The sequence below is a fragment of the Perna viridis genome, chromosome 13 (assembly GCF_037379345.1).
Source record: "Perna viridis isolate PV_CMFRI_1.1 ecotype Kerala chromosome 13, ASM3737934v1, whole genome shotgun sequence".
Taxonomy (NCBI): Eukaryota; Metazoa; Mollusca; class Bivalvia; order Mytilida; family Mytilidae; genus Perna; species Perna viridis.
Genome location: NC_142457.1, coordinates 13,542,887 through 13,570,214, shown reverse-complemented (window position 1 = coordinate 13,570,214; position 27,328 = coordinate 13,542,887). Strand labels below are relative to the sequence as shown.

Here is a 27,328-nt window from a genome sequence, read left to right as displayed (position 1 = left end):
TTTAAATCATTCCATATCTTGTTTAGAGGCAAGGTTACTGTATTGAATTCAGACAGATGGATGGAATGATGGATGGATGGATGATTCCAAAATATCACCCACTTGTTGAGTATATAAAAATACATATTAATATAAGTTTTTTTACTTCGATATTTCTGAGGAAAAAAAATGCTGTTCTCTTTCTATGGTAAAACACAAATTGAGATTTCACAGACATGGAAAATGTATCAACATACATGTACATATTTATTGCAGACGCATGCACATGATTGGGGTCAGAAAATAGAACTATAGATTAAGGATCAGAAAGATTTAAATTGTACATGGTTCAATAGTGTTACACATCAATATCCTACTGTATGTCATTGTAAGTGATATTAAATACAAATTTATATCCTGGGGTAGTCAAAAATAGAAAAATTATCACAGGTTTCAAGGTTTCTGTATGCATTTGTACTTGTTATTCTTGATGGCCTGATTTGGTAACTGCATACTTTATAGGGAAGGAGTATCAGTGAAATTATACATACATAGGGGTCTGAAAAAAGAATGGTTTATAACTGATAAAAATGTTCATAATTCAGGAGTGATTGTTTCAATTACTGTGTGCATTATAAGCTCACAAAAGAATACCCCTGAGTCCATATTTCATGTACTAGTAGTACATATGTACACAAATACATTTTTCAAAATTTGGAGTGATCCTTAAGTTTAAAGGAAAAAAACACCGCTTAATTTTGTTTACAATTCTGGACTTTTAACATGAGATGCATAAAAGTACTGAATACAATAATGGTACCTCATTGCTGTTAAAATGGCGAAAGTAAAGCTTAAAAGACAACCCAAATTTGTAACAAAATCTATACATAAAGTTGAATGCATTATGTATATCCCCACTCATCAAGAATTTGATTTCAGACAGCAACCAAAATCATGCATCATGCGGGTGTTTCTAGAAAAGCAGAGGACGCTTACCTTGCCGGTGCACTTGGTCCATGTTCCCAGTTTTTAGTGGAGTCCGAGTTGCTCATTTACTTTTGTTACTTTGTATGCATGATTTTAGTTACTTTATGTTCTTTGTTGTGTATGTCTGTTTTGCATGTCTGGTCTTTGTCCCTGGATTACATTCTTCTGATTACTGCTATAATCTTGGTTCCCTTGATTACTTTTACAACAAATGCTCTATCTACATAAAGCCACACACCAACTTTTAAAATCAAAACAACTATATATGGATCTGGGACAAAAGTTTTGTTTTAATTGGATATAAACTTACATATAAAGGATTTATCCAGAAACCAATGTCGACACTATCACCAAACCAATAGTGTGTTCAACTTTGTTGCAACTCAGCTAAAAATGGGAACCTTTATACCTATACCTACCCTCTTTGCTCCCAAGGAACAATCAACACAACATCTCGCCAATTGGCATGTTTTAGTTTTGTCTCTCTCCATGTCATTTGTCCTTTCTCGCGGGAAATGGTCCAATCATCTAAAAAAATCACAATGTATCTTAACAAATGGCCCTTTCAAATTATGAATACATGCCTTTGCAACAAAAAATCCTGAAAATGGCCCCTTCTTGAAATTTCCTTTCATGCAGTGGTAAATAATCACCATTTGACAGACTTCTAAATTTCAATTAATGAATGGTCTAAATAACAGTTTTACTATAATTTTTTTTTGAGTACTAATGCTTAAATGAAGTCATATTGAAATTAAATTGTGTTGGATAAAAGTGTTGGATTTCCATCTAAAGGAAGATAACTCAATGAATCATTATTGTCAAAGGCATCATCATATATCAAACACTAGGTACCAGTATCGTATTGCATATCCCTGAGCGGGTGTACGTCAAAACATGGATGCTATAAAAATATAGTGCATTTTCTTTTTGCCTCTCTACAAACTAATATTTTGTCAAAAGATATGAACAATGACTTATAAAATAGAGCAAACATCACACTGTAAGATGAAGAACTTTTTTAAAAGAAAATCTAACATAATATCATAAAAATGTTCCACTGAAAAGGTTGGTTTGGTGAGTGCAAAATGAAAGTGAAAGTAGGGAAAATGGCTATTTATAGTTTGAGACTACTTTTCTGTCCGATCTTCGTGGACTCACCCTATTTTCTTTGCGGGAAATTATTTTTTCACATGTCCTTAGAAATGTTACATAAGTGAAAGTTTTATTGAATCAATTTACATATTTTTTTAAAAATCCTAAAAATATGCACTTCACTATAGAAGTCTATGGGAAAATTAATACGATACTGAGACCTAGTAAGCCAGTTTTTCAAGTAAAGTTGGGTATTCAGCAAGTGGTCGTTACCAGCTGAAAAAGTAGTACCCCAATGCAGGTAACACTTTTAAGATGAATTAGCCAACTTGTGAACCTGATTTTTTATGGTAGCTCTCGTTTTTTTGCATTTATGGTTAATCTTTACTAAATTTGGAAATGCACTTTGTTTTCATGAATTTGTATAATATCAGTTCAATAAAATTATTCTCTTGACTGTTTATGATGAGCATATCTATATTCATGTAACCTAAAGCAAGTAATACTCCTGCATAAAGGATAGTTTTCAAGTTACAACACATTTTAAGTATGTGGTTAGGACTTGAAAATAGTCATTTTCCATACATTGCCTCTTATATATGAAAAAATGTATATTTTTTTTATTTTTTGTTTTTCTTTCAAATAAATAGCTAAAATGAGTTGCCATAGAACTGTGTGGTTGATTTAAACACAGAAATGTCACAAAAGTCAACAGCCAATGTTTTAGTGGACTTTTTTTAGTGGTTCAAATGGACAGATTCTAATGCGGCAAGAAAAATAAAGGTGTTTTTTTTTATATAAAAACTGAATTTGTTCAAAAAGTATCTGAAGCAGACAGTTGTTATTATAATATTTATACCAATAAACTATTTTTCTTGCATCATAGCTATCTGTTTTAAAGAAAAAGTCCTTTTCCTGTTATATTGAGGTCCATTTGTATCTGCCTGGGGTACCAAAATGGCTGAAAATCTGTATTTTCTGCATATGAAAAGCTATATTTTTTTAAAACTATGATATTGGTATAATTTTTTTGGGGTTTATTATAATTGATATGACCATATCTATAGTTTGAAACAGTTGGTTGTACCGGTCATTATACTTTACTTTAAACAAGAGGCTCCCTTGAGTTAAAGACAAAAAAGGAGGTTCAGATATTAATATTTCCATATATGGAACTCACAAGTGGGGATTAAATAATGATTTGGAACTCATAGTACAGCTCATGTATCTACCATGTCAGAATAAACCACAAATTTGCTTAGTTTGACTAATGCAGCAGCTTTTTATCAAAAGTAATATTTTCTGGCTAACATTGAGATATTAGTCTCATGCCTGGAATAGGGTACCAATATAAAAATTTTAATAGAAAACTCATGTTTATAGCAGGGCAATGATATTCTGAATTTTCAGTATGAAAATGAATACTCTAGCAGAAAAACAAAAACTTTTATGATTATATTGAAATGATTATTAGTAATAGGTACCAGTATCGTATTGCATATCCCTGAGCGGGTGTACGTTAAAACATGGATGCTATAAAAATATAGTGCATTTTCTTTTTGTCTCTCTACAAACTAATATTTTGTCAAAAGATATGAACAATGACTTATAAAATAGAGCAAACATCACACTGTAAGATGAAGAACTTTTTTAAAAGAAAATCTAACATAATATCATAAAAATGTTCCACTGAAAAGGTTGGTTTGGTGAGTGCAAAACGAAAGTGAAAGTAGGGAAAATGGCTATTTATAGTTTGAGACTACTTTTCTGTCCGATCTTCGTGGACTCACCCTATTTTCTTTGCGGGAAATTATTTTTTCACATGTCCTTAGAAATGTTACATAAGTGAAAGTTTTATTGAATCAATTTACATATTTTTTTTAAAATCCTAAAAATATGCACTTCACTATAGAAGTCTATGGGAAAATTAATACGATACTGAGACCACTAGTACAGCAATTCAAAACTTGTTTGATGGATTGATTGACTGCTGTTTTTACATCTGGCCAAAAATATTTCATCCATAGTGACAGGACAAGAACAAACTAAAGCAAAAATCCTTTTGAAAAAGAAAACTAGAGGCTCTAGAGTGCCCAAATCGCTCACCTAGAGAATTTGAAATCTTGTGGTCACATAATTTATCATTGCAAGTAAAGGTTAAGGGTGTTTTCTACACTAACAACTTGTTTGATGGATTGGTCAACTGTTGTTTTCAAGTCTAGTCATAAATACCACCAATAATGATAAGACAAGAACAAACTCAGAAACAAAAACAAAAAAATCAACACATCTATTATATGCAGCCCTAAGGAACATTCATATCAAGTTTGATTCTAATTGGTCAAATAGTCTCAGAGCAGAAGATTTTTTAAAAGAAATAAAATTAAAAATAAAGAAAATAAACACTGAACAAAAGGCTCCTAGGAGCCTGAATCACTTATCTGGTTAATTTTTTGTCTTTCAAGGGCAATAACTCTAATAAGGATCTGCCCAACAGTTTCGATTGAAGAAGACTTTGTTAGGATCAATGAAAATTTCTTTCTATCTATTATAGTTTTCAAAGTGTTGGCTGAAAACTGCTAAGAACATCATTATTTTCACCTTTCAAAGGCAATAACTCTAACAAGGAGTCGTCTGACATTTTTGATCCTCATATACTTTTGTGGGCCCTATCATAAGGATCATTTCAGCAACTGAAAGTTTCTATCTATCTATCATAGTTTTCAAGATATTGGATTTGATTTCAAGAACAGTCAAAGTAAAAACACGTCATTTTTTACCTTTAAAGGGCAATACATTAGATCCTAAGCACTTTTGTAGGCCATACAATAAGCATCATTTTGGGAAAAAAGGAATTTGGCTACACTTAATGGTTTTGGAGATCTGTATGAAAACCTTCTGTTTGACCCCTATGTTCTATTTTTAGTAATGGCGACCATGTTTTACAATGGATAAAAAATCCAAATATTAGTTCTATGCAGAATACATTAAGGAACATTCATACCAAATTTGGTCCCAACTGGTCAAGCAGTTGCAGAGAAAGTTTACAAAAATTGTTAACGTAAATGGCAATGATGGATGACTACGACAGATGACGACGAATGCCAAGTGATGGCCTATTGCCAGGTGAGCTAAAAAATGTGATAATGACTTTTAAAAATTGTGTAATGTCTTTATGCAGTATAAAATGCTGGATACACTACATAATATGTTAATGTTTAAGAAAGTGACAAAGGCGTGTATTTGCTTTTAATATGAGGCAGGTGAAATAGATAAATATTTACTTCATTTTGCCTTTAATTGAAATATTATCTTCTAGTCGCTATTTATTTTACCCTCTTGTCACTTATTTTTGTTTAGGTTTCTTGATTCTTCTTGACAATTTTTTTCACTTATTAGTGAGACTGGTATTACTTAGAGGTCATACTTCAGCCAGAAAATAAAAGCATTTAAGTGAAGAAGATACAAATGATCTAGCTCTGTATGAAAAGTTCCATAGAACATAACAATTTCCAAATAATAGTATTATTTTGGGCATTATGTCACAAAAAGTAAGCACATAATTTACTATAATACCCTGTAATAGAAAGTTGCACAATATACTTACTACACTGACTGGCCTGTGTTTGTCTTGTTTTGTTTTCACATTTAGTTTATTTTTATGTTACTTGAGTATACAGGGGCAACTCTTTCGCTGTACCTGAGTATAATGATGTTTTGAGGCCAGCTGCAGTCTGCCCTGTGGTATGAGGGTTTCCTCGTCATTCATTTAAGACCCATGGGTGGCCTTGGGCTGACATTTTTATACCAATGGGGTTGTTATCGCTTTGACTTATATATCATATCTATTCTCTTTATATTAAATTTTAGGGCCAATTTTTCTTTAAATAATGAGCATACCCTTTTCAAGTTAGAGAAACATAATTAGGAAAAATAAATTCACTGAAGTAACAATGAAAGATCATTTCATTGCAATTATTAATGTACTCAACTGTTCAATGTTGTTTAAAGGGAAATAACTCAAAAAAGCATTGCTTCCTCAATATCATTCATGTGTAATAGGAATAAATTTATAAATAAACTCCAATACTTTAGATGCAAATCTAGTTTAATGTACACTCCTTGTGAAAAAAAGGAATAAATTTTCACAAATCAAGAATTTTAATGTACAGTGAATTTTGTCTTAACCAAGCCCGTTTTAGACTGTAGAATTTGTCCCGTTTAGAAAAGTGTTTGATTTATCCAGGTTCAAAATTTTTGTTGTCATAGCTTTTTTTTAATATGCTATCTCAATATTTGCTATTTCTACTCCAAAATTCATTATTCTGTCACTTTTGTTAGGGAAGATGGCAATTTTTTGGACTCGGGTAACTACCTGTACGATGAAATTTAATTGTGTTACAAATTACCAAATTTGTAATATACAACTAACTGTAGTTCGAATTTTTTTCTCAAATTTTACAGCACATGCATCTGTTGAAAAATACAGAGTATAAGCATTGAACATGAAAATATTTTGCCAGAAGTCATAATCGTATGGAATGTTGATTTTAAATACATATTAATTAATGAAGTAGACCAAGGGTAAGGTACACAACTCTTACAAATCATTGGAAAGTTTTTATTGAACATTTTACATCAATATCATGTAAGCATCAAAGTAACTAGGACTGATTTCATTCTCTTTCAAATGAAAGCTTGATAAGCTTTGGTGAAATTGAATATGATACAAACATAGCACTGATTTCAAGAGTTATGTCCCTTACCCTAGGTCTACCACTTTAAAGTGTTCTACATGTACACATGCACCCTATGTTTTCTACATAAATGTCCAATGAAATAAGCTGTTTTTCGATAACTTATCTGAATTATCTAAACTTTGTTTTCAATATAAAAAACTGAATTAAGAAATTATATAATTGATTAAGAGCACTTTGAATTGATATTTTCTAAACATTTTTTTTAACATAATTAAACAAATAAAACATGTATAGTTAAAGATCACATTTCAGTAAAAATAACTTCATCTTTCCTGATAGTCTTTATTTTTTTTTCAATCTTTTTTCTAATTCTTAGAAGTGAATATGATCTGTTTAAAAAGCTTGGGGAAAGTTGGATGTATATTCATTTCTTTCTCCGCTGTTCCATCTGCTCCACCTGATGTTATCAAGAACCTTACCCATCTAAGAAATTGTATTTTCCAAATCGAAGCATAATCTTTTCATTGACAGGAAAGGAAATCATTTTCTTTAAGGAATTTTATTCTTACTATCAGTGTGTCTGCATGTAGAATTTGTTAATGTCACAAATTACGTGTAAAATATTCCCACCATCTTTGGAGAACTAAATATTTCCAGAGTCTGTACAAAAAACTAAAAAGCATACTTGTAGTGAAAAAACTTTATAATCTGTACCACAATAAGAAATGCCTAATCCATATTATTAATGTCAGTCTCTGTAAGAATCTGGGAGTTTTTTTGGATGATCGAAACATGGTATGAAAAAAAACACCATTTTGAAAGTTTAACCTGAATATTTGCACCATGCAGAATCAAGGATTTTCCATATCACTTAATTATCATTTTATTGAAAAGCACTAAAATTTCAAGGGCAGATAACTATGTCTTAAACTTTTTTTTTTAATTTCTGTTCAAATCCAGTGATGCGGAGATCAAACAATGGTCTTTTCAAATAGAGAAAGCATCCATGAGTGAAATTATATTGTCAGATTGTGAGGATTTTGACATGCATGTTTCTGATTTTTCCTGTTTCGACACATTCTTACAAAAAACTTACACTTAATATTTCAGTTAAGACACCAACCATTTTTATACTGGGGGGAGGGGGTGAGGGGGTGAGGGGGTGGGATTGTTTTAAAAAAAAAAATTAAGTTATTCCAAATTTCCAAATTTGAGCAATAATTTTTTTTTTTACTCAGCCATGGACAGAAAAAAATTTATGATTAAATATCTCCCCCCCCCAACCACCCAAATGACTTAACAATGTAGATTTTCAATTAATTATAGTTAATCTTGCTGCTGCTGAAAAAAAAATTATATTTTCGTGCTAACACGAAAAAAAAAAATTCTAATTTAAAATAAAATCGTATTAAAAATTCCTGGCACATGTCATAACTTAATGCAGACTCTCTGGTATCTAAATAAAAAGAGGAGGGTCCCATTGCAGGGACTTTTGTATAGTCCATGGTCAAAGGGAATTGAGAATAAAATTTAATTGGAGCGATCAATCTCAAAATTTCATGTCAATCTATCCCCTAGTGGATCTGTCCCTAAGTGAATCCCTCCCCTTTTTAAAACTACATCCCTCCCCAATCAGAAATGCATTAGGAATTCATATAACTTAAAAATCAAACATAAATGAGGAATATAAAATATCGTATCATTTTCTATGTGTATTTTCTTCAATTTTACAATATAAAAAAAAGAATAGATGTTTATAGTTCATAAAATATCATTAGTATTACTAATTTTAAATCAAGACATTTGTGGACGTATACATGTGTAAATGAAACAGCCTGCAAACCATGTCTTTGTATCTTAACAAGTGCCTTATAGTTTCTTTAATTTTTCTTAGTTAAGAATTTAGATACTTACCTTGAAAGTGTGATGACCGTGATCATAAATAAAATTGTCTGTAAAGAACAAGTTGACACTATGACACTAAATTCTATGCACATGAATTTATATAATATAATTATTAGAGGGGACTGATCGATAAGGGACGGAATGACTAGGGGACGGAAAAGTAAAGGGACAGATCGACCTGCTACCAATCTAAAATTGTTCGAGTTTTACCTTGATATGAATGCTTTCTTCAAAGAAACTTCCAAAATAATCATGCCTAAAGCTAATATCACAATCGTAATTGTCAGATTTCAATGTTTTGAGTGGTTATGCGTAGAAAACTTATGTACCAGTAAGTGCTGGAAAATGATGCTGATGCAGAAATGTTACGGAAATTCTGGGTTATTTCCTTACTTAGTCCGGAATTACACTCTTTTCGGAAACACCCTGTTGCTATTTTTAGAATAAATTGTCATCAAATGGTTGTAAAAAGGTATACATGTAAACATCTCTAGTTAAAACAACGTATAGGTCTAATCGAGTTACAAACACATCACAATATCTTTATGTAAACTATTTGAACAAATGATAAACAAATATTTCTTAATGAGAGTACATTTGTAAGTGTTTTTACTTGTAATGGTGGAGCATGATTTACGATATCATTTGATTACTCTTTCTTCATCTTCATTGACATTTCAGCACCACCTATGAGTCAAGTATCAATAAATTTAGGCCAGGTGCATTGATCAATTATGGTCGGAAAAAGTACTGGATGTGTCTCTAGACTAAAGATAGCCCGAATTTCCTCTGACCCTGCAACCCTCCTCTTTTTTATTTGGATATTGATATGTGGGGTTGGGGTCAGAACAATGTGCCATACAAAAAGTTGGAGATTTAGCGGTTCTGCAGAGTATTGCCCTTCAACCACTTGTAACGACTTTCAAGTTGAAATTGTGCATTTCACACCTACCTAGTTCGATCCCGGAATCATTTTCCTGTATGCTGATACCAAATTTGCTACAAAAATTACGTTTATTATTGAAGTTTCGATAATTTTCCACGAGAGACCCTGTTTTGTTGACATTTTGTTACTCCCGTAGTGGTATTAATTCAATGTGGATCCTGAAAAATTCGAAAGATCTTTTGAAGACAATCAGTTCAAGACTATTGTCTGAGTGTGATGGCATTGAGGCCTGTGGTTTTTCAGCACTGTATACTTCTATTCCCTATGCTCAGTTGGAGTCCTGGCTTGGAGGCAATATGCATCGTTGTTTTTCCAAGGGAGATGGTACACTTAGATACAAATATATAGTTCTTGGTAGAGATTCCTAATACTTTGTAAGAAATAATTCCAAATTATCTGCCAAATATACAGAGGAGGATGTTTACAAAATGCTGGAATTTTTAATCGACAACATATTTGTCCAGTGTGGTGGGCGTGTTTTTCAACAAACGGTCGGCATTCCAATGGGAACAAATTGCGCTCCTTTACTTGCTGACCTATTCCTTCACTCTTATGAGGCTGACTTTATAGCTGATCTGATAAGAAAGAAAGAATATCGTTTGGCTAGATCCTTTAATCTCAGTTTCTGCTATATAGATGACGTACGTGTATTATCTTTAAACAATCCTAATTTCGGGGATTCGATACATCGCATCTACCCGAAAGAACTTGAGATAAAGGATACTACAGACACTGTGAAGTCAGCCTCATATCTTGACCTACACTTAAAAATCGATGGTAAAGGAAAACTATTGACCAAACTTTACGACAGACGTGATAACTTTTCATTCAGAATTGTCAACTTTCCTTTCATCTGTGGCATCATCCCTTTGGCTCCTGCGTATGGAGTGCTCATATCACAACTCATACATTGTGCCAGAGCTTGCCGAAACTACGCAGACTTTTTGAATCACGCTAGAACTCTAACAAATAGGCTTCTGGAACAGGGTTATGTTTGCTACAAGATTGAAGTCATCACTACAGAAGTTTTATGGTCGTCATCATGAACTCGTGGATCGTTGTGGTGTATCCATCAGCACCATGAAAACTGATTTATTCAATGGGTCATAGCTTTCCTTTCATCGTTTGTCTACCCTGGACTTGACTTTTTATGAGCAACTTGGCGGGTGTTTTTAGAAAAGCAGAGGACACTTACCCTACCAGTGCACCTGGTCCATGCTCCCAGATTTTAGTGGAGTCAGAGTTGCTCATTTACTTTTGTTACTTTGTATGTATGATTTTAGTTACTTTATGTTCTTTGTTGTGTATGTCTGTTTTCCATGTCTGGTCTTTGTCCCTGGATTACATTCTTTTGATTACCGCTATAACCTTGGTTCCCTTGATTACTCTTTGAACCGTAATAGAGAGTAGGCGGAGCTTGTTACTTTTGGAACGGAAGGGTAGCGGGCAAGTAATTTTTTAGCGGAATTTTGAAATATTCTTTTCGATTCCAGTTTTAAAAATCGTTTCTGCTCTGTTCCGTTCCAAAGGTAACAAGCTCCACCTACTCTCTATTACGGTTCAAAATGTCGACAAAACAGGGTCTCTCATGGAAAATTATCGAAACTTCAATAATAAACGTAATATTTGTAGCAACTTTGGTATCAGCATACAGAAAAATGATTCCGGGATCGAACTAGGTAGGTGTGACATGCACAATTTCAACTTGAAAGTCGTTACAAGCGGTTGAAGGGCAATACTCCGCGGTACCGCTAAATCTCCAACTTTTTGTATGGCACATCGTTCTGACCCCAGCCCGACATATCAATATCCAAATAAAAAAGAGGAGGGTTGCAGAGTCAGAGGAAATTCGAACTACTCTAGAGACAGAAGATTTCTCTGGTATTGAACCAACTATGGTGTTTCATTCAAGGATTGTGTTTGGAATAAAGCTTAATTTATGAACATCAGTGCCGGCATATGGAATGTAGAACTGTTGACTGTTACGATTTGGTCTTGTGCTGTGTGTAATATATCCCTTTAATCCTCTATGGAGTAGTATTAATCAATTCTCTTGTCTGCGGTCTTTCAGAGATTTCCTGTTCAATTCTTTCATAATGTTTGTAATTGACCCTTCCACAAAGTTGTAGTTCTTCACAATAAAACATGTGGCTCGCTTTTGCACTTTTTTGAGTTCATCTACAAGATATTGACAACTCTGGTCCCATACTGTTCCAGCATACTCAGGTATTGGTCTTACACAACTTAAGAATGCGGTTTCCTTTACATTCCTGTTACAAAAGTGCAGATTTCTTTTAAGCATACTGAGAACAGTGTTTGCCTTATCGGTTACCCCTTGTCACATCATGACGTTTTTTCAGTCGTAGGTCGGAAGAGATTTTCTTTGACTCAGAAAATTATACTCCGCCACCAAGGATCAAACCAATAGACCACGCAGTGAGAAGCCAGCAGCAACCAAGTTGGCTAAAGAATTAACCCTTAAATCTCAATTAACCTGCTACAACACAACTGTAAAATCCTTGTTTTGAAATAATAGATTTAAGCCATAGAAAGCTTGAATGAAAATGAACTTTCCACTGTTTGTTTTTGGTTGAGATTCTTTATCTCAACTAACTCCATATTAAGTGTGAAGTGTTAAGTTTATCTACGTTTGTATATAGTAAATTTGTAGCTGTAGGCTGCATTTAAATAGTTGTTATATCAGGAAAACATATTTGGTCAGTTATGTGGTAATTCTAAGTAGTTAACCATTAATTATAAAAGACTGGCCAATGTTGTGACCATAAATGAATTGAACAGTCAGTTTCCCGGTAAGATTTGATAAAATATATCATCATTTTTACTACCAAAATAAATACAAATGTAAAATTGTTAAATTTTCCTATTAGAACTAATGAACAGTTTGAATATTATGTGTGTCATTGTAAACTCTTATGGGGTCTTATCCATGTTTGCGGCTGCCAAAATTTACTTTATGTAAAACCAAACAACTCTAGAGTCTTCATAGATTATTTTTAGAGTACAGGTTCCCTTATAAGGGCAGGGTGCCATGCCTTTCACTGTCATTTTTCTTCTAAATTTATGTTATTGATTGGCTGATGTATCACCAAATATCCCTCTTTCTGTTAAAGTATTAATTTTTGTGGTTGCTGAATTTTGTGGTCTGTCAATTGTCCATATTTCGCAGGTATCAATTTCTGTCATTTTAAAAAATGATTAGTATTACATGGCGTTAAAAAACAATTTCTTGAGTACTATTTATCATGCTTTTCAGTCCATTGGGAAAATATCAAAAATTAATATGTTTACAATATGTGCCCTTTTTTGCCCTGAATTACTGGAGTATCTGGAGTAGAATATTTTTATCAACAACTTTACACTGTATATACATTTGTGTAAAAAGTAAAATTATGTCTTAATTTAAATTTTTTTCAGATGCCTTTGTTAGCAGTTCAGACAAGAAATATAATATAAAAAAACTTGACAAAAATTTAAACAACAATAGAAAAACCATGTCAAACTTTGAATTTCGTCAGAAACTTGTTGACATATGCAGTGATATTGGATCAGACGATTTTATCAAGTTGAAGTTTCTCCTGAAAGATGTGACTGGGTCGGCTAAACTGGAAGCTGCGACCTTTGCCCTAGATTTATTTAGTGCAGTTGAAAACAAACGACAAGTGAACTTGACGGATGGAAGATATTTAGCCGAATGTTTTTGTTTGATAGGAAGACTTGATTTAGTTAGGCAGTTGGGCTTGAATTCCAATGACATAGAAGATGAAATTGAGCAAGCTCCCAAGCTCTTACCTTTTAGGTAATATTACAATGTATGATCTTACAACTTACTGATAAAGGGTTATTTCATTTTCAAAAAAAGAACAACTCCAAAAATTACTTTTTTATTACTGTATCATGGTCCATAGGAAATAAAGTTTGTGATACCAGGGTAGGTAACTCTTTCTAGACAGACAAAAATGAATTTTAATCTCTCAAAAATTAACTATTAAGATAATTTTAAGAATATTACGTTGTATAATGTATCACTTGTCTGTAAAGAAAGACCAAAGCAAAACCCAATTTTCAAAATCATCATTTTTTTTTCTTTACATGGTCATCTGAAGAATTTTAATTGTTCATTGCTTGGCTTTTTGTAGATGACTGTCTCATTGGTAATCATACCACATTTCCTATATTTATGTTATGAAATAATTTTTTTCTTTTTATGTTTCAGAATACTTTTATACCAAATTTCAGAAGACCTTGGGGAAAATGAATTTGCAAAATTAAAATTTTTCTGTACATCAGAATTCAGTTTAAGAAGGAAGCAGTTAGAAAGAATTAAAACAATTTTTGATTTATTTGTGATGTTAGAACAAGGAATGCACGTTAACCCACCACGAACTCACGAACTTCGAGAAATGATGAAATCATTGGAGCGTGGTGACCTTATTGACCTTATTGATGAATATCAAGGTCAGTTATTAATTAGAATAGGTTATGTAAGTCTCATCACATGACTCCATGATTTCATGGGTCCTCGTCTATCACTCAAATGCATGGAGATTCCTCATAGTGTTGAGTTCTATATTAAAAGCAAAACATCTTTCCATGAGTATGGAAAGTCTAGAAAGAATTTGTGTACATATATGTGAATACATGTAGGTAGTACCTACTAGGTACATGTACATGTACATGAAATTATGGGCGCAGGGGTATCCAGTAATATTGAGCTCATCTCATGCTCACAGAAATTCTTATTTTAAGTAGTCAAACAGATTTTGAAAAAAGGCTTCTTATGCCCATATACCGTGAAACTTGTATAATCAAAACCTGAAAAATGTGAAAACCTGTCCAAACCAGACATGTACTTTTTAAATTCCTTTACTCCAGTTTAGATTTATTTTGAAACTTAGTAACCGAACACATGTTCAAGAAGGTAGACCTAGGGTAAGAGACTTAACTCTTACAAATCATTGGAACATTTGTGTAAAGTATCTCATGTAAGCATCAAAGTAACTTGGATTGATTTCATTCTGTATCAAAAGAATGCTTGATAGGCTTTGGTGAAATTGAATATGATACAAACATTTCACTGATTTCAAGAGTTATATCCCTTACCCTAAGTCCTAAGGGTTCGATTTAGACAGATTTCACTGTACATGATTTGCAAGCAATATGCAAAGAATAGATTCCCTTCCCTGAAACATCAAAGTTTTTTTTTTTTGGTTTTTTTTTTTCAGGAAGATATCCTACAATGATAGATGGAGAGGGTCCTGCCAACACAGTAAATGGTGGCACTCAGCCTCTTGGTTAGTATAGCTCAATAGTCTTGTCTATCAGTTCAAAGGTTCTCAGATTTGACAGAGAGTAAAATAGTTAACTTCATGGAATAAAGTTGGTTTTCCTTTGGTTGAATAACTGCTACATGATGGTCTTTCTTAGGTAGTTAAATGAACAGTTTGCATGAAAACTTTCTATCAGACAATTAGATTCAAATACACATGTACCTATAGAAATTATAAATCACCTTGTCAATTATCCAATTAACTACCTAAAGGAAAAAGAATGGATATTATATAATGCAACAAATTCACCAACTTATAACCTAAATACAAAACAGTTAATACCTTCAGAAGTCACCAAGTGTAAACTCACCTTTGAGCAAGCTCTGAAAGACCCTGACAACATCCATGGTAACAGAACTTTGACAGATCATAATCAATCTGAAAAGTATTATAACAACAAAAAGACACATTAATTAGTGACAAACATCTGTCTGTTGACAAGCACATGAAACCTGCGGTGGGGTTAAACTAGTTTGATAAGGCCTTAGCATCTTCTTTAAAGTACTTAAAGTAAATGAACTGAAACAACAGACAACAGACAATAAAATTTACTCAATAATACATTCAATTCTCTCCATGGACTACTACAACATACTAAAAGGAAAAGGAACAGATATGGTGAATTGCAACAAATGTGCCATCGTTTAACATTTATAAAAATCGTAAATGCTATAAGAAAGTTTATGAGGTAGTGATTATTTACTGTAAACCAGGAAATTTTCATGCTGTCTTATTTTTGGGGCTTTTCTGCAATCAATCTGATGTCATGCAGTTTCAAATTGGCAATTGTTCCTCCAGTTGTATGATATTGTTCTTCGAGTGAAGAAAATATTCAATTTAGTTTAATTTTCACATTATGGGTCTAACCACAAAAACAAAATTTCACTGTTAACAGTAGTCACAAGAAAACTAGATATATTCCATGATGTTGACAATTATACTTGCTGTAACAGCAGGAAGATAGGATATTGTTTGACTTTAGACTCACTAAAAATTTGTGGTGTAATCAGGTGCTCCAAAATGGTGGATAGTTCCTGTGTTTTGCTAACTTAATCAAGTCTTAAGTTTAAGGTCACAACGTCATGTGTGACAAAGCTAGGGGACACCACACATTTCCTTGCCTCTGTCAAGATGAAAACTATGTGTTACTTGAATGTATATAAAAAAAATTCCACATACTTCAGTATTAGCATGATCATTATTTTTCAGACACTGCAGCTCCTGATACTAACATGTCAATGAACGGTCAGCTCCAGAATCCCAGTGCAAGTGCACCTAATCCTACTACATCTAGACATCCTGATATTAAAGCCTATGATATGGATGCTTATCCTAGAGGTTTGTAGATTCAAATATTATTGCTACTTTTTTGGACAATCTGTTTCATAATAATGATGTTCATCACTTGCTTATCTTTTGATAAGTAAATATTATGATTTACTGCAATCCTTCCTTACATGGTTCCATTACTGAAAAATTCTTAATTTGATAAATAATCTCCAGTAATCTTTAAAGGGTCAAGGACAAAAATTGATCGAAAAGCAGCATATTTTTGTGAAAACCTGCATTGTTACATGTAACAACAGACTTCAACTGGTCATCTCCATTATGTGGAGTCGATTCAATTATTTGGATCATTTTTTTTATTAAAAGGGATTTGAAACATGTATGTGTTATAGAATTATATGGTATCCATTTGAGAACTATGTTCACTAATACAGTTTATGTTCAGTGTAACCCAGAAGTTAACTTATTTTTTTTTTAGGATATTGTATTATCATCAACAATAATAAGTTTCGTGGAATAATATTTGAGAATCCTCTAAGAAGAGGTTCTGACGTTGATGCTGGTAAGTAGATGTATTATACTATTCAAAATATATGGGTAAGTCTTAATTTTGCTTATACACATATATGTCAAAATAAATATACCCCAATATATTTACAAAGAATAAATCTATTGTAAATAAAAACAAAACCTGTTTAAAGGATAGTTTGCAATAAGGGCCATTTGGGGAAAAAAAGGAGAGTTTAAAGTTATACCTTTTTGGAAAGATTGTAATATCAACATTTATAAAACAACAATTCAACACAGCTTGTTATATGTACAATAATGTACATGTTTTGTGATTTCAAGGCTTATGAGGATTCAGTCAAATATTTTAAAGGATGAAAATTACTTAATCAGACATTTAACATGAACACAATTTTACCATACAATGAACCATTTTAATATTAAATCAGCAAAAGGAACCTCTATTCAGTATTAGTCTTTATAAACATCAGGAGGTAAACCATGCATGTCAAAAACCCACTGAATTCACTTTTATTTCTAACCTTTTATTTCTAACTCAGTAATGGATACAGACTACAAAAACGATCTTTCTTTGTCATTTGGTACTAAGATTTTTTTAGATAAGTATTTAGATTGTGAATGAAATTTGCACTTGCAAGATTAGCATTCTTGATTAGGTTTGACTGTTGATTTTAGTGGGAGATCAATGTATCGCTTTCTCTAAAGTACAAATCTGAATACAGAAAAGACTATTGATTCTCAAAAATATATTATTATAGTAAATGTAGACCATGTGTTCAGTGGGGATTTCTTTACCATGAATCACCTCTACATTAGGCAGTGTCTGAATTAAATATGGACTGGTACTTAAATAGACAACATCAGATAAATGGCGGCTATTAATTTCTTAACACATCCTGTCCAAAACAGACGGGCATATAAAAACAAATAGTCTCACTCAGAAGTCAACCAGACTCCTATTTTTCATAAAAACTTACATTTAATGAATAAAAACTGATGTTAATGTAAATTGTGTTTTGTTTCAAGATTTATTATGGTTTTAATTTGTTTTGTTTGGAATAAGTATCCTGGTGTCCATCCGTCTGTCTGCCTGTCTGGCAGACAGTTGTTTAGACTTCACACAATATTAATAACTCAAAAATACTGTCACCAATTTTTAAAAAAGTTATTGAATTGTTTCTTTCTGTTGATGTAAGCTCTTTCGATTTTTATAAATTTCTGCTTTTTCTCTGATGAGTTATTGGACTTAAATGGTACAAAAATGGAGAGATTTTATGTTGGTAACTCAAAAACCCTTGCAGCAATGAAGTGGTGGTGTACTGTTCATTAATATATTGATATAAGTCCCTTTTTGACAAAGTTTTTTTTTATAAATTACTGGTTTTGCAATTTAGAGTTATGGGACTTTCTTCATAAAAAGGGGGGATTTTACAGTTTTTGGACTATAACACTGTTTGGTTGCACCCATTTTCATGAAACTTTGAAAAGTAGTATATTACTATTAATGTTTGCTCCTTCTTTAGCTGATATGAGTTTCTGTTTTCTAGATCTTGGAGCTTATTCATAAAAAAGGGGGGTTCTATAACTGCACAAGAACTTCAAAAAGCGTCAAAGCATTTGCAATAAAATTTGATGGTTTTTTTTTTATTTATTTATTTTTTTTTTTTTCAAGCTTCTTTTTCGTAAGCTTCTTCTAATTATTTTTATATTAAGTGTCAAATATTTAATCATTATCAAATTCAGAGCTATAGCAAGCTTGAGTTTGTATCTATATTTGCCCCATCTGTTCAGGGTTTTGGCTTCTGCTAGCTTATCAAGTTGCACTCTGCTTAGGAGTTTATTTATTATCAATCAAATATAAGTTTCCAAATGTAAATAATCACATGATGACAAAAAATTCTGATAAAATGAATGCTTAAGAAATCATTGTTTTGTTGAAAAATATTTCTAAGCAATTCTGCTTCGGTCTGTTAAACATGAACCACTTTTGCCAGAACAGTTGTATTTGGTGTAAGAGCAGTCAAGGGAAACCAGATTCAAACATTCAAAAAATCGAACGAATGTAATCCAGGGATGCAGGGAAAGCTCCCGCTGCGGTAGCATGATAGCCTCTGCTGCCTATCGCAGGGGAAGCTTCCCCTGCGATAACAAACCAGACAAGGAAAACAGACACACACAACAAAGAACATGAAATAACCAACAAATGTAAATGTCAAACTCTGACTCCACTAAAAACTTGGAGCATGAACCACGTGCATCAGTAGGATTAGCTTCCTCTGCTTTTCTAGAAACACCCGCTGAGTTGCTCGTTAATTACAATTCCATAATGTTTCATGCACCTTCACTATCAAATATTGAATAACAGCAATCATGTGTGATAACAGCTTGTGTTTGAATGTTGGTGAATTTGTTTTTACAGACCTTGCAGTTTAAATTTGAGTAGTTGTGAGATAGGCTGACAACTTCAAAGTTGAATTGTTCGAATTTAGAAATCTAATAACATACATGCTCACATCAGAAATTTGCTACAGGGGCTTTAAGAACACCGATGTGTGAATGGACAATTTGTTGAAAAACTTTGCTAAAGTTATTACATGTACATTTTTTGTTTAAATCTGTTAATTCCCTAGACTAAATTTAGCCATTTTTATACCATGAAAACATGTTTTCTTGCTTAATTTAGACTGTTAGACATTGTTTAAAAATATTCTTATGTTATAAATATTATCATCTGTTCAGGGTCTGGCCTCTGTAGCTGCACTCTGCAAATTATTCTATTAATAAATGCTATTTTCTTTTCCTTTCCAGGAAATTTACGTAGAACCTTCTCCAATCTTGGATTTCAAATAGAATTGCATACAAACCTTAATGTTGATGAAATCAGCCAACTAATGTATGATGTTTCTAAAAGAAACCACTCTAAATTCAATGCCCTAGTTGTTTGTATCTTATCCCATGGTGATGAGCAAACTGTTTATGGGGTGGATGAGAATAAAATACCAATTCGTAATTTAACTGCCAATTTCCATTCATCAAAGTGTCGAAGTCTAGCAGGGAAGCCAAAGTTGTTTTTCATCCAGGCTTGTCAAGGTCATACTAAGCAGCGAGGTTAGTATAAGACTTTTAATTGTTGGATTACATACAGATTATATAGAGAAGGTAATAACCCTGAATGCAAAGGATTAGACTTTAGCAATTAAATAAAATTTAATACCTCAAAAGTACATAAAATCTGAAAATAGTCAGATCCAGGTCATGAGTTTGCTAATATAACCTTACTTACCTTGCCGATGCACCTGGTCCATGCTCCCAGTTTTTAGTGGAGTCTGAGTTGCTCATTTGCTTTTGTTACTTTGTACCCAGTGGTTACTTTATGTTCTTTGTTGTGTATGTCTGTTTTCCATGTCTGGTTTTTGTCCCTGGACTACATTCTTTTGATTACCGCTATAACCCTGGTTCCCTTGATTATTTTTACCAAGCTTAGTGTCCACCTTATTAAGTCATAATCTGTCTTAAAAGGCTATGATTAAAATATCTTATGTGCATTCTATGTTAAATTAACCTGTATATAAAGAGCACCTGTTTTATGTGATCATATTTTGCTCTTCCTTAGGAGGTCACTGTGGAGAGTTTTGACTATGATACTTTTTTCATTTTTGAGACATTACAGGTCACTCAAGTAACTAGTAACATTAATATACATAATTTTAATGACAATAACGGTTTATTATATACATATTGGTAGGTATGGAAGTTTAACACACCTAAAGTAGGCTTTGAGGCAAGGCCGAGGGTGTTGTGGGTACTGGAGGTTTAAAATATTTGCATATCAACAGACAAAATGTAGTAAATTTTCTTCTTTATTTGTCTGTCATTTTTACCTATATCACTAGAGGTATAAAGAAACTTGATTCTCTCTGTATGTCTGTCTGTCTGTTATCCTTAATGGTACATATTTTATGCCTTGTGCAAATCAAACAGTGTTAAGTCATTAAACCATTCATGTTTTATTTCTATGACAGACAGCTCAAGACAATCATTTGCATCTGCGTCTGTCATGGGTATAATAGACCTGTAAAGTTCAGAGTCTCAATGAGTATATTAATCCAGCTTTTTGTACATAGGTCCACATCTTTGTATGTATGACAATGTATGTTAATATATTCAAATCATACAAAAACTTATGAATTAAATACTATATAACAGAATTTTCAGGGTGATAACTGTTAATTGAATATGGTTATTTGTCGCCCAGTAATATTACACATATTTTATTCAAATGACTCATTTACCTTTATTGTTATTCCACAGTTTTTAGCTGTGAAACATTCTTACACATGTCATCTATTGAAGATCTGGGATTTCTTCAACTAATGTGAGAATTCTTTGTCTTTTTCCCTTATTCTGCTGTGCTTTACTCATCAAAAGACAGACTTCCCACACTTGTGGAAGAATTCCCATTTCTTTAAGAGAGTCTAGTTTAAGAGTCTGTTTATCTTTACACAGTGTTTTACATGCTATAAAGCCAATGACCCTCAGAGTAAATGACCTAGCAACTAATAGTAAAGAAATGTCACTGACTTTCAGGAAATTAACTAATTTTAGGATAATATGGTATGTCATATGTCTCTCTTTCCACAGCTTGCTTTATATTATATATAGAGCTTACATGTTGAAAATCTTAATTTTACCTTAGAGAGTGGAGAAATCTTTTAAATCAGAAATAGGCTGAAGGAGAATTGGTTTCTCTCATGAAATCTGTAGAAAACTTGTAAAAAATTTGAAATGGTTGCAGAAATTTAATTGCCGCCCTGTGGTTTTTTAATTTTCCATTTTTAATCACTGGCTAAGAATGGGTAGAAAAATAGCTTCAAAATTATCTTTAGGTATTTACAATTCATGTCTTCATCAAGAAGGTTCCCATTCTTGGGTATTACATTGGATTCCACTTAATAACATACCTGTTAATTGTATATTCCTGTTTATTGCATAGAAATGCAAAGAGCAAAAACATTTCCCATCTTATCCATGTGAAATTTTTTTCTTATCTGTATATAAACATAATGCCAAAAGTTAGAAAATTTGTTTAATTACATAAATATTTAAAAAAAAATCTAAATGGGTAAAACAGCAACATTAGTGAAATACCTCAGTTTTCTAAAGAACTTTGTTTTTTTCAACAATATTTTCTCTTTCTTTTGATTAGACACTATGGCAGAAATCTAATTAAACACGGTAAATAAATATGTCCCATTTAAACATTGACAATATTAGATATTTTCCCTTGATATGACAATTTCTGTTATTTGCATATATTTCTGTTAAATGCATATTTTTCTGTTAAATGCATATTTTTTTCTGACAAATTGGCTATGCGATTAACAGTAATCCACTGTACTCATTTCAGAGTCAGGACACCTTAAGAGTAAAAACAGGAAGAGGTCTATCATTTATTTAACATAGCTGTTAATTGTATTGATGATTCTTTCTTTGACAGGTCTAGCAAATGATATAGAGGCTGATGGACCAATAGTGGTCGAGAAACCAGTGGGTGCAGATCTTCAACCTGACATAGGTGTTTTGGCACCTAGAGCTGAAAAAGTCATACCAGATGAATCTGACTTTTTGTTTGGCTATGCAACTGTATTTGGTTATTTTTCCTACAGAGATACATCACTTGGGTCTATTTATATACAGAAGTTAACGAAAAATTTAGAAAAATATGCTGATAGGTATGTTTGTCTTCTTAGACTGGTAATTTTATTATGATTGACTAATCATATTGGTTGAAATTTTGATTTTTTTCAAACTTTAGTTAAAAATATGGTTAAATTTATGGATTTTCTGCTTTTTTACAAAGTTTGAGAGAATTGAATGGCTGGTTTCAATTTTTGATGTTTAGTTAAAAATATGGTTAAATTTGTGGATTTTCTGCGTTTTACAATGTTTGAAAAAGATGGCTGGTTGGCATGGAATCAGATAACTCTGTCAAAGTAGGATAATGTAACAATGGTAGCAGGGATGTAAGTTAATAAATTTTTCCTCCAGCAAAATTTAGCAGGTACTGATAATTTACACCATCTAAATCTAAGTTTTTTGGGTTATTTTTTAACTGAATTTATGATACATGTTGAATTCCACTAGCAAAATTTCAGCATGTGGTAATAATTTGGACTTTAACTTGCATTCAGCGAATATTTCCCGTTAAATTTAATCCCTGGGTAGCACTTTCTAGAGTGAATGATCACAATATTACTTTGATGCATGATAAGTTATATTCAATTTATAATTATATAATTTTTTTTTGTCCTGAAATATTGTAAAACAAATTTTTTCGCTAATTTTGCAAGCGAGGAAAAATAAATTGCTGCGAATAAGTTCCTTCATCATGAAATTCATGTTAATAACAAAAAGAAAAGTAGCGAAGTGAAATTGATGTTCTAAAACTCAAATAGTAGGCGTGAAAATTAATTATTATACAGCGCATAAAATCATTAACTGCAATACTTCTAATACCATATATTTAGTAGAAATGATTTCTAAAAATTGATGACTGGTAATACCAGTTTTTTACAGCTCATACATTTCTTTTATACTTTAAACATTATACTCAAGAAATATCAAAGGTTTTTCTTCTTTTTCAGCTTGGACTTGTTACAGATTTTAACTGCAGTAAACAATGATGTCTCAAATGAAAATATCCCAGATCGGGTTGAGAGAGGAAAAATTAACAAACAAGTGCCTATGCCCCAATATACTCTCAACAAAGCGCTTTACTTCAACACACATAACCTACCACAGATCATGAATATACAACCAACAGATTAATTCTTAGTGGTTAGAGACACTGTTGATTATTATGTACTATACTTTAATCCATGTGACTTACCCAACTTTGTGTGTGAACAACCAGCTGATTCTTTATTGGCACAGCTTTGGGTAATGTGAACAAAGAGATGTGCCTTTAGATTTATATTTTAAACCAGCTGATTTTTAGTGGCACAGCTGATGGTAATGTGAACTAAGAGTTATGCCTTTAGATTTATATTTTAATCAATTTGTAATTAATTTACAAAACAGTGTAATTGGAGGCACATTTGAGGGTAATAGGATCCAAGAGTATACCATATATGAGTGCATTACGAACTGATGGTTGAAATCAGATGGCTGTTGGTACAGCTTTGAGTGATGTGCTCTTGAACAAAGTACTGTGTTTGTTCCATTAAAAAAATAAGCAACCATTGGTGGTAAAATCTGAATGGTAGGAGGTTCAACTCTTTGCTATAAGAAGTGTTATATTTTAACATATAAAACATACATAGATTACAGAATATACAGCCTATAGAAAGGTGGAAATGAAAAGATGGATTCCATAATAAACTCCAGGGCTCTCAAGTCTCGCACTTAAAATTTATATAGTAATTTTTGAGTTGTTACCAGTACCATTACACCCCTGACCGTCTGATTCATATTCCAATACTTAGGTTTGCAATTTTATTGTTATCAGAATAGACCATGTATACAATGCATTTGAAATATCTTTCTCAAATACAATACATGAGTGGCTGAATCATAGAGGGCAGAGAGGAAATACATTGTAAACCATGAGATTTTTGTGGATACTTTTATTTTATGGTTCTTGCAATCAGTCTACTTTCATTTTCTCCTAAAATTCTCTAATGATATTAACAAGTTGTTTGAAGAAATCATTTATTATAGTCAAGCTTTCATGTTGCAGATCTTTCACCAAAAGATATATTATAAAATAAAACTGCTGTAAAATTTTAAGATCATTAGTATGCCCAATCCACCAACATTTTTAATGCATGAATTAATTTTTGTCATGAGGATATACTAGAATAACATATAGTCTTTTAGTACAGGCCATATAGTTAAATGCAGGTGGTAACCACAACAGACAGTTATTAAACACAGGTGGTTACTAAGATGGGTGATTGTGGAGTATCAATTGTTACTAAGACGGGTGATTGTTGAGTATCAATTGTTACTAAGATGGGTGATTGTGGAGTATCAATGGTTACTAAGACGGGTGATTGTTGAGTATCAATTGTTACTAAGACGGGTGATTGTTGAGTATCAATTGTTACTAAGACGGGTGATTGTTGAGTATCAATTTTTACTAAGACCAGTAATTGTTCAATATCAATGGTTACTAAGACGAGTAATTGTTGAGTATCGATGGTTACTAAGAGGGGTGATTGTTGAGTATCAATTGTTACTAAGACAGGTAATTGTTGAAAACAGAACTAATAAAAGAAATGCATGAAATAACTACAAAATGACTTCAAACCATATTCAATCAATCAATCAATCAATCAATCAAACATAAATGATTGTTGAAAATAGGTGGTCAGCTAAAGAGGTCACATAGATAGGTAATAGTTAACTTGAACACCGGTGGTCACTTATCGAAGAGTAATCAAGGGAACCAAGGTCATAGCGGTAATCAAAAGAATGTAATCCAGGGACAAAGACCAGACATGGAAAACAGACATTCACAGCAAAGAACATAAAGTAACTAAAATCATACATACAAAGTAACAAAAGTAAATGAGCAACTCGGAGTTTGTAATATGTATGATAGGTCAATTTGTATTTTAGGCAGGTAATTCTTGTATACAGGTGGTCACTTAAATAGGTACCTGTTGAAAACGGTCTCATTGACTGATTTGATTGTTCATTTACAATGCTATTGAATACTGTGATTTAGTTGATGACATACATAGTTATTATATCAGTTGTTGATTTTTTTTTTATAAAGATGTCTGTGTAATTCATCATGAAAAACTTTTATTGGATGTGGTGTGTATTGACAATGATAATTGAATACATTAAATATGCATTTAAATAACAAGTAATTTGTTTTGGATAAAACATTTGCAGTCCACAGTTGTCATCAGTGTCCTCTGCATTGGTGTCATCTCTGTAGACCTATTTTTAATGTTTTGGTGGAGGCACTCTAAAATTGCAAGAATGTTCCAAAAAGTGCCCAATTTCGGCATAATTGATAGAAATTTGCAGATTTCCAAATTTTCAATCATTGAAAGATGACATCCTTATTAATGTGGATGCATAAGCTAAACCATTCATCTGTCATTCTAAATAAAAGAAAAAAATTCTGAGTTTCATGGGTCTAACGGTACCTTGTCCAAACAATACTATGAGTGAAAAGAAATGAATCTTAAGGAATAAGGAATTGTACCATACATTTCCATATTACAAAATATAGACAAAAAGTAATTATAAGGAATCATAGAAAAGAAAAATATAGAAATAGACATCAACATTCATGTCTTGGCCTATACGTTAAAATATGAAACATGGACATTTACCATGCCGGTAGGGCAAGTATATCCTGCTTCGATAGGGCATTCTGTCTAATGTCAAGGGAGTAAAATCTGGTAGGCTTTAAATTCGGAGGGTCATTAATCCAGTAAGAGATGAAATCTAACTGAAGATGTCTTGTCTCGTCTGTAAAGTAAAGATTCTGTTTGTAGACAATCAAAGACGATTGTTAAACCATCATAGACTGAAAATACATCGGTGTTTAAAGCTTATTTGACAGTGTCCTCGCTCTGTAAGTCCATGTGCAAATCACACGCATAAGAGTAATAAATCAACTGTGAGATGTATACTCCATATGCTAGGCATGTTGGTTACTTTTTACTAAGAAATGGAAAGATTACGATTTGAAAGTAAAAATCGTCACAGTTGTAGTAAAATTTTGATTTTAACCCCAAGTATCATTTATCAATAGGCTGTGGTTTAGGTTTGAAGTGCATTACCTGTCTCTTTAATTTCAAGTCCTTTTGGTTATATCCATCCTCACAAATCTGGGTTTTGCTCCGAGTGACAGTGGACTCAAACTCCTGACTTTGGAGAATGGGATATATCAAATGTAATCAGTACTTAGGCACCAACCATTTAATTTTTCTGGGGTGGTGGGGGCTATGGATTTGTTTTGAAAAATAGTTTGTTTCAGGAAAATTTGGAAAAAAAATAATTGGCTTATCACAGGAGAGAAAAAAAAGTTACTATGAATAAAAAAATGCCAAAAATATATAAATAAATAAATAAGAATTAATTATTCCCTAATTTAATTTTTGTATATTTGTATTCATCCAATCTCATCTCTGCAGGTGTAATACCCCCTCCCCCCAAAAAGATAATTTTCAATAGATGGTGAAAATAGATATTTGTTTTTGAGTATTAATTACAAGTCATTTTTATTCAAGTCCATAAAATGTTTGTATAAGAAAAAAATCCATAGCCCCCCGCAGAATATCAAATGGTTACTTACTTAAACTTGGGATTAGTTAGAGATAGTATATCCTCTAAATAAAGGAAACTAAAATAGCGACTAGGCTATTTGCTTCTTTTTTTCTTTAATAACCTTGGCAAAAACCTGACTTCATATTTATATGGAAAGAGATCGAAAAAGAGGGGCGCTAGCCGGGATTCCTCAGAAAAAGGGGTGATAGGAAATTATTTGCCATTTTTTGTCAAGTTTATATATGAAAATGACAAATTTT

At 32.3% G+C, this 27,328-nt stretch overlaps 2 protein-coding genes across 3 annotated transcripts in view; one reads left to right on the top strand and one right to left on the bottom strand.

The window, feature by feature from the left end:
• Positions 1-9,025, bottom strand: part of LOC148599664 (retinoic acid receptor alpha-like) — a 153,676-nt gene extending 144,651 nt beyond the window's left edge. The window contains exons 1-3 of the mRNA XM_088557180.1: positions 8,996-9,025; positions 8,676-8,713; positions 1,386-1,494 (exon numbers count right to left, since the gene is read on the bottom strand). The gene's annotated coding sequence lies outside the window, so the exon portion shown is untranslated. The remainder of the gene's footprint in view (positions 1-1,385; positions 1,495-8,675; positions 8,714-8,995) is intronic.
• Positions 8,997-25,650, top strand: LOC148599663 (caspase-8-like). Of its 2 annotated transcripts, none has more exons than XM_088557178.1 (9): positions 8,997-9,138; positions 13,048-13,429; positions 13,847-14,088; positions 14,856-14,924; positions 16,170-16,298; positions 16,726-16,809; positions 19,584-19,883; positions 22,273-22,507; positions 23,420-25,650. In XM_088557178.1, exons 2-9 carry the CDS (start codon positions 13,125-13,127, stop codon positions 23,601-23,603), a joined length of 1,548 nt encoding a protein of 515 aa, XP_088413304.1. In that variant the 5' UTR covers positions 8,997-9,138; positions 13,048-13,124; the 3' UTR covers positions 23,604-25,650. The 2 variants fall into 2 exon arrangements, with proteins under 2 accessions (XP_088413304.1, XP_088413305.1); XM_088557179.1 differs by having other exon boundaries at positions 9,134-9,265.
• The last annotated feature ends 1,678 nt before the right edge of the window (positions 25,651-27,328 follow it).